A 6,615-nucleotide genomic window follows, 5' to 3' on the forward strand; every position below is an offset into this window, starting at 1 on the left:
TAGTCGGCCCGCAGCCATTCAGAACTGACGGGGCGAGAAGGGAGCGCTCCCTCTCTCCTCTCTCTCCCTCCCTCTCTCCCTCTCTCTCTCTCTCTCTCTCTCTCTCTCTCTCTCTCTCTCTCTCTCTCTCTCTCTCTCTCTCTCTCAATCCTCCCGATATCACCCCCAAGCGTTTCATAACACCCCCTAACCTGCCGCCGCGTGAAATCTGATGGCATAGAAAAATATCTAACGGTTGGCATGTAAAATACAGACAAAATTCTTTACAACGCTTGAGAAGAGTTTTCGATCACTGAACTGCGAAAAAATTTGTTCGTGTGGCGAAAAAACTAGTTTGCAGCCTTGCAAAGACCTAGTTTGCACCGAATGCTTCAAAATTTTTCGCACGAAATTCGCCAAGAAAGTTATTTGGAGTACGATCCTATATTCTTTGCACGCATTTCGCAGTGCGGGCCGCTGTCGGAGCGCGGTGGGTTGGCGTCTTTTGATATTATTATTACGAAAACAGCGGAATCCCGCATAGCAAAGTAGTGCGTATTTTTTTAACCCCCTCCAACCCTCCCGCCTCCCCACCCACCTCCCCTCACTCGGACGCAAAGAGGGCCGGCGTAGGGCATAGTCCAGCGGCACAAACTCGCCGAGGCAAATTCTCGCCAACCCCCTGCCCCCCCTTCCTTTTTCTACCCCCACCACCTCCCCCCGTTACCCCCTTCCCCGCGCCTTCTTGCTTCCTGCCTACACTTTGCAAATGAAGTAAGTAATTTAAGGGCGAGCTCCGCAGGGAGGGAGGCTGCACGGAGCCCAGGGGGCGGCGGTGCCCCCTTCCCCTCCTTCCAGTAGTCAGTCCGCCTGCACCACGCCAGTCCTCCGTTACCAGACCTGCCTCGCGGCGCGGTACTATTTTCCTACGGATATAAATCCTTATTATTCGTCTTTATAACCCAGAGAGAGAGAGAGAGAGAGAGAGAGAGAGAGAGAGAGAGAGAGAGAGAGAGAGAGATGGGACAGGCAGGCAAAACAGAGGGATGGATTGTATGGCGGAGTGGGGGCGAGGAGGGGGGTTGCAAGGAAATCTTTTAGGCTACGCAACCGCCACACTAAGGTGAGCGAGTGTGCGTGTGTGCGTGTGAGTGTGAGTGTGTGTGTGTGTGCGTGTGAGTGTGTACGTGTGTGTGTGTGTGTGAGTGTGTGTGTGTGGTTTACGAGATTGGCGGGGAAGACTATGAGGGGGAGGGGTAGAGGAGGGAGGCTTCTGCAACATAGTCAAGACAGTAAGGGGGGAGGGGGGGGGGAGATAATGGGGCATCCAGTGGCGAAGAGTAATGTGAGCGCGGGCGAGAGAGGGGGTGGGGGGAGGAGGGGGCGAAGACGATGCGGTGGAGTGCGCGGGATAGCTGTACGACCTACTAATCAACAAATTATTTGCTGCGGGGAACTCACCTTAAAATTTGTTTGACAGTGATTGGTTTGTTTGGCGTGTAGGGCACGGAGATCTTCTGGGCGCCCTGGAACAGACAAAGAAGAGAGAAATCTGATTTTAGTCAGTCGCAAAGATGGCAAAACACACGCCAGAGTCGGTTCTGCAGGTTCTCTAAAAATAAAAATAACGAAAATAAAAGTTGCCCGCCAATTTGGAAGTTGCTCGGACCCAGACGGGCTTTGAAGCATCGTTGCGCTGCTATGGCCTTGTTACGCATAGACGCTATACACACGCTGGAGAGCGTCTTAGGGATCATCCAGAAAGTGCGTCCTTCATTCACCGTTCTGAACCTCCCAAGTCTATCATTTGCAAGCTCTCATAGCGCCTAGTAGGTAGGCAACATCGTGCCTGCAGTGCATGAGAGTGCTGCGGGCTGGCCTACCCTGAATCTCACAGGCGCTGAGCTTCCGTAATTCCGCAATTTGCCGAATGAATCCAAGAAAAACGAACGTACTTTCTAGGCAGTCCCTTACGTAGAGTATTGTAAAGTACACTTATAAGCATATTTATTACACTGTTAAATTCCCACAAAGAAATGCTTTGCAGTATTTAAGATTCTTTGTAATTACAAAGCATTAAAATTTATACTTTGCAATTACAAAGTCATGCTTTGCAGCCTGTTCCATTGCTTCGTAACTGCAAATCACTATGTAATTGCAAAGTAAATGCTTTGCTGTGCATTGCTTTGCAGGAACTTAACAGTGCATGACTATCTGTATGTTGGAGTAGTAAATAAATCGAATGTTTTCGTGCGCGATCTTAAATTTCAAAAAGGAGTTTTGTAAATGTGGGCCTACGGTTTTTTCGTCAAAATAAACAAAGTCAAATTATAATGCATTTTATTTCGTAATTTTACAATTTAAAAATCGTCAACTGAACAACTTGGATTGGGAATTTTACAATGGTTTCGTAACTTACATCCGCCAAGGAAAATTTTCCCGTAACTCTTGTCTCGCACACTTTTCACAGTAGGTGTAGTGCAAGTGACAGACACCATATCACTGCCTTATTGAGAGATATATATTGTACGTTACGAGTGCCAAAACAGCCCAAACCCGCAGCATCACGGACAACGACATGGTTGCCACAAAATTTTCACTTCCATTTTCCCTGAGTTTTCCCTGATTTGCAGACCATTTCTCCCCGAATTTCCCTGAGTTTTAAGCACCGTTCCTGGTGAAGTACTGGGGCGAACTAATACCCCTAACTGTAATACAAAGACCGCGAGCGAAGCGAGCGCGAAAAATTTTGGGACAAAACACCCTACTGGGGCGTCAAATGTGTATTGGACCTAAACGGCGAATAGACTGCAGTTTGGGGACTAGTCAGACCAAATTTCCCTGACTTGTTTTCATTTTCCCTGAGTTTTCCCTGATTTCCCTGACAGTTTTTTAATTCCCTGAGTTTTCCAGGTTTTCAAGGTTTTCCAGAGTTGTGGCAACCATGAACGAGCTGTGTGGACTGTACGACGGGGCGCGCTGGCGCGCAGCAGCGTAAAGGCCGTCCCAAGAGCGAGCATATGGCCATAGCCACTCAGCGGGCGATAACATTTGGGAAGGCGGGCGGCGGCGCCGAGCCCTGGCGGAGCCTGGCGGAGCCTGGCGGAGCCACTCCGGGGCCGCAACAAGTACAGCGAGGCCAAGGACCCCCAGAGCGCCGACAGAGCGGCTCTGCTGTGCGCCATCGAGAGCATCGAGAGCGCCACGGCGGAGGAGAGAGTCGGGGCCTAAACCTTTATGTACAGTTCCAGGTGACACGAGCGGTCCGTTCGCGAACTGAGAAGAATGACGAGCATGAAAAAAATGGCTTTTGCAAAAAGACTACATTATAAAACCCTCCTTGAATTGGACGTAATTTGACACAGCCTGAGCGCGAACGTCGCTATAACCCAATTACTCTGCACAGTATGACCCGCGCACCAGATGCGGTTGCACGTTTGGTTATTGTGTGCTTTAATCGCCGCAGAGTGTTGTATACAACAACACTCTCCGTCTGAAGAGCGGTGCGTCGGCCCGCGGGGAAGTTTCCGTCACTTTCCGAACGTTTTATCACCGGCGAGGCGCTCGAAGGTGAGTTGATCTGATTAGCGCCACACACAAAACCGGCACTGGGCGGACTCCGGACCGAACGGAGCAGTCATCGCAGCGCACAGGTACTCGAGCTGTCGCGGCCGCTAGCTAGTCCCGCCCGCAACCCCCGAGCGGCCGGTCCAACTGTCCGCTCCGACAAGCACACCACCACCATGCGCCTGCTCTTGCTCGTGGTCGCCGCCGCGGCGGTGGCCGTCGCCGCCCTCGCCGACGGCGCCCTGGCCCTGGCCGAGGAGCCCGTCGTGGAGGCCGGCAGCTTCGCGCAGAGCCTGGACCACTTCAGCGCGATGGAGAGGAGGACGTGGACACAGGTAGGTGAATATACAGGCACCAGGGGGGGGGGGATACCACGGGTAGACCGTAAGCCGTGGGGACACCGGGGAGACACCATGGGGACACCATGGGCCTTGCCAGCGCCACACCACAGCATAGACCACAGGGACACCATGGGCACACTGTCCGAGTACCGACCATCCCCTTATGCCCTGCCTGCAGCACTACGTGAAGTCCGGGCCCTTCTCCGAGGCCGGCGGCGAGGCCGGCGGCGAGGCGGGCCCCGTGGTCATCCTGCTGGGCGGGCACGAGCCCGTCACGCCCCACACGCTCGCGGACAGCCACGCCCTGGAGATCGCGCAGCAGCTCAAGGGCGTCGCCTTCGCCCTGGAGCACCGCTTCTTCGGAGCCAGCATCCCGACAGAGTACGCAATGTTTCAATTTGTTTTCGTTTTTTTGGTGCGAAAAATTGGCGCGATCATACAAAAAACGACACGTGGAAGAACTCATACTTTTTTTTTGCGCAGGGACATGAAGTTGTCTAGCCTGCGGTACCTGAGCCAGGACCAGGCGCTGGCCGACGTGGCCTCCTTCATCGAGCACCTCCGCGCGACGGGCCAGGCGCCGCCCGCGTCCCGGGTCGTGCTGTACGGCGGCCTCCGCGCGGGGAACCTGGCCGCCTGGGCGCGCGTCAAGTACCCGCACCTGGTGCACGCCGCCGTGGCGTCCAGCGCGCCGCTGTGGGCGCGCGGCGCCTTCACCGAGTGGATGGACGTGGACATGGCGGTCCTGGAGAAGCGCGGCGGCGCCAAGTGCCGGCAGGACGTCCGCGCCGCCGTCGAGTACCTCGACAAGACGCTCGGCGACAAGGGAGGCGTCGCGGAAATCAAGGAACTCTTCGGGTAAAAAGGAATAAAAAAAGAAAAAAAAAACGAAGGAAGAAAAGGCCCGACCGGAAATTGTTTGAGGCGTTCACTTTGTCGGTTTTCGCAGCCTGTGCGCAGACTTCGGGGAGCAGCGGTGGGACGCGGACATGCTGTTCCAGCGGCTGACCGACTCCGTGTCGGGCGCGGTCGACATCGAAGAGACGCCCTACATGAACATGGTGCAGGAGGCGTGCTACATGCTCGACGTCTCGGACCAGCCCCGCGACAAGCTGCAGGCCATGGGCAGCATCGCCGGCTTCGGCATGAGCGACCAGGGCTGCGAGGACGTGGGCTACAAGAAGGGCATCGCCGCGGCGCTGGACGACCGCTGGGGAGGGGCCATCACCGCCTACAATGAGCAGCTCACCGGTGAGACGAGACAACGTGTATTGGCAATAGGAATTGTAAAGTCCAAAAACTTTCGGGGAAAATTAGAAACCTATCCAGAAAAAATGGGAAACATCAAATTATTTCCAGAGATTAAAAAAAACTGAAACTTCTCAAGAAAATATTAGGAGATTTTAACAAAATTTATTGCCAAATTTACCAGAAATACTTTATTCGGATAATTGAAATACCTAATTGGCTGTGTCAAACTGGCGGGACTTTCCAAAAATGCGAGGGGGAATTCACTAGGGTTCGTAGCGTACGGACTATTTCGTGGTATTTCTCCTACCATTTCGGTTATTTCTCCTGCCATTTCGGCTATTTCCCGCCTATTTCGGATTATTTCAGGCTATTTCGCGCTATTTCGGAGTATTTCAGGGGTATTTCGCGACTATTTCACCGACTATTTCGCGTCTATTTCGTCTTTATTTCGCTCTATTTCGCTCTATTTCGCCTCTATTTCGCCTTTATTTCGGACTATTTCGGGGGAAGGTGTACGAACTATTTCGCAAGTGATTTCCCCTCGCAAAAATGCAACTACATCGACGCAGGACGTGGGGGAGTGACTTTGACAAGCTCACTCCTGGCCACGGCATAACGCCCATCATGTCCTCGGCGATCCCTGCCCGCAGATCGCCTGCTGCTGTTCTTGTCGTGCTTCGAGTTCGGCCAGTTCCACGCCCTGTCTTCCGAATGGAGGAACCACTACCCCCTCGAGCTGTCTCTGCAGAAATGCAGCGACGTTTTTGGCAAAGAGTAAGTACTTCTTTTACTTTTTTCGTGCTTCACAATAACAAAGGGTTTGTTTGTGCCACACCACAAACAAAAAATCTCACAGAATGGGAATACAATCATCAGAGGTCACCATATATTTTTGCATCCGCTCTGCTAGGGGGTTCCGAGAGTGCTCCTGGGGCGGATTGTTTTGACAGGAAATCGGTCAGACGCAGGCCGGAAGGCCACCGGAAAGGGAGCGCGCGGTGGGGCGCGGGGTTCGGGGCGCAGGGCGCGGACAAGGCGTCGGAAGCTCGTACGTTTCTAGGCCGAATCCCGCCTGGACACGATTCGTCGATTAGATACACTGTACCGCTTCAAGTTTAGTTTGCCCCAGAAAAAAAATAATCTTGTTGTTGTTTTTTTGAAGGCGATTCACATGCAATGTCGGTCCGTTTTCCGACATTAAGTTACTCCGACGTCGGATCGATGAGTGATTTCTATGGCCAGGGGCGTGCCAGGTATGGCATGTGGTCTACACAGATCGATTGTAACCCCACCGGCGAGAAGCTCCAAAACGGTGCATGCATGTACACGGATTGTCATTTTTTTCAACGCGGTCCGACGTCTGTTATGTTTCTCGTCGTTTTGAAAGCCTGCCCGGGGGCCACTTAGAGGCGTTAGCTGTCCCCGCGGGGGGCGCGCGCCACCCGAGAGAGGGCCCGGAGAGGGGAGGGGAGGGAAG

General features: G+C 53.4%; 2 protein-coding genes across 2 annotated transcripts in view; one reads left to right on the top strand and one right to left on the bottom strand.

Moving 5' to 3' along the window:
- LOC113209346 (GTPase-activating Rap/Ran-GAP domain-like protein 3) overlaps positions 1-6,615 on the bottom strand; it is a 68,603-nt gene that overhangs the window by 21,114 nt on the left and 40,874 nt on the right. Inside the window, exon 8 of the mRNA XM_052265468.1 lies at positions 1,441-1,505. Within this exon, the coding sequence (XP_052121428.1) occupies positions 1,441-1,505 (65 nt within the window). The remainder of the gene's footprint in view (positions 1-1,440; positions 1,506-6,615) is intronic.
- LOC127749024 (putative serine protease K12H4.7) overlaps positions 3,583-6,615 on the top strand; it is a 4,337-nt gene continuing 1,304 nt past the window's right edge. The window contains exons 1-5 of the mRNA XM_052265440.1: positions 3,583-3,881; positions 4,066-4,268; positions 4,371-4,745; positions 4,837-5,138; positions 5,789-5,912. Coding sequence (XP_052121400.1) covers positions 3,723-3,881; positions 4,066-4,268; positions 4,371-4,745; positions 4,837-5,138; positions 5,789-5,912 — 1,163 coding nt within the window. The 5' untranslated portion in view covers positions 3,583-3,722. The remainder of the gene's footprint in view (positions 3,882-4,065; positions 4,269-4,370; positions 4,746-4,836; positions 5,139-5,788; positions 5,913-6,615) is intronic.

The sequence above is a fragment of the Frankliniella occidentalis genome, unplaced genomic scaffold, assembly GCF_000697945.3.
Source record: "Frankliniella occidentalis isolate FOCC.00 unplaced genomic scaffold, Focc_3.1 Scaffold27, whole genome shotgun sequence".
Taxonomy (NCBI): domain Eukaryota; kingdom Metazoa; phylum Arthropoda; class Insecta; order Thysanoptera; family Thripidae; genus Frankliniella; species Frankliniella occidentalis.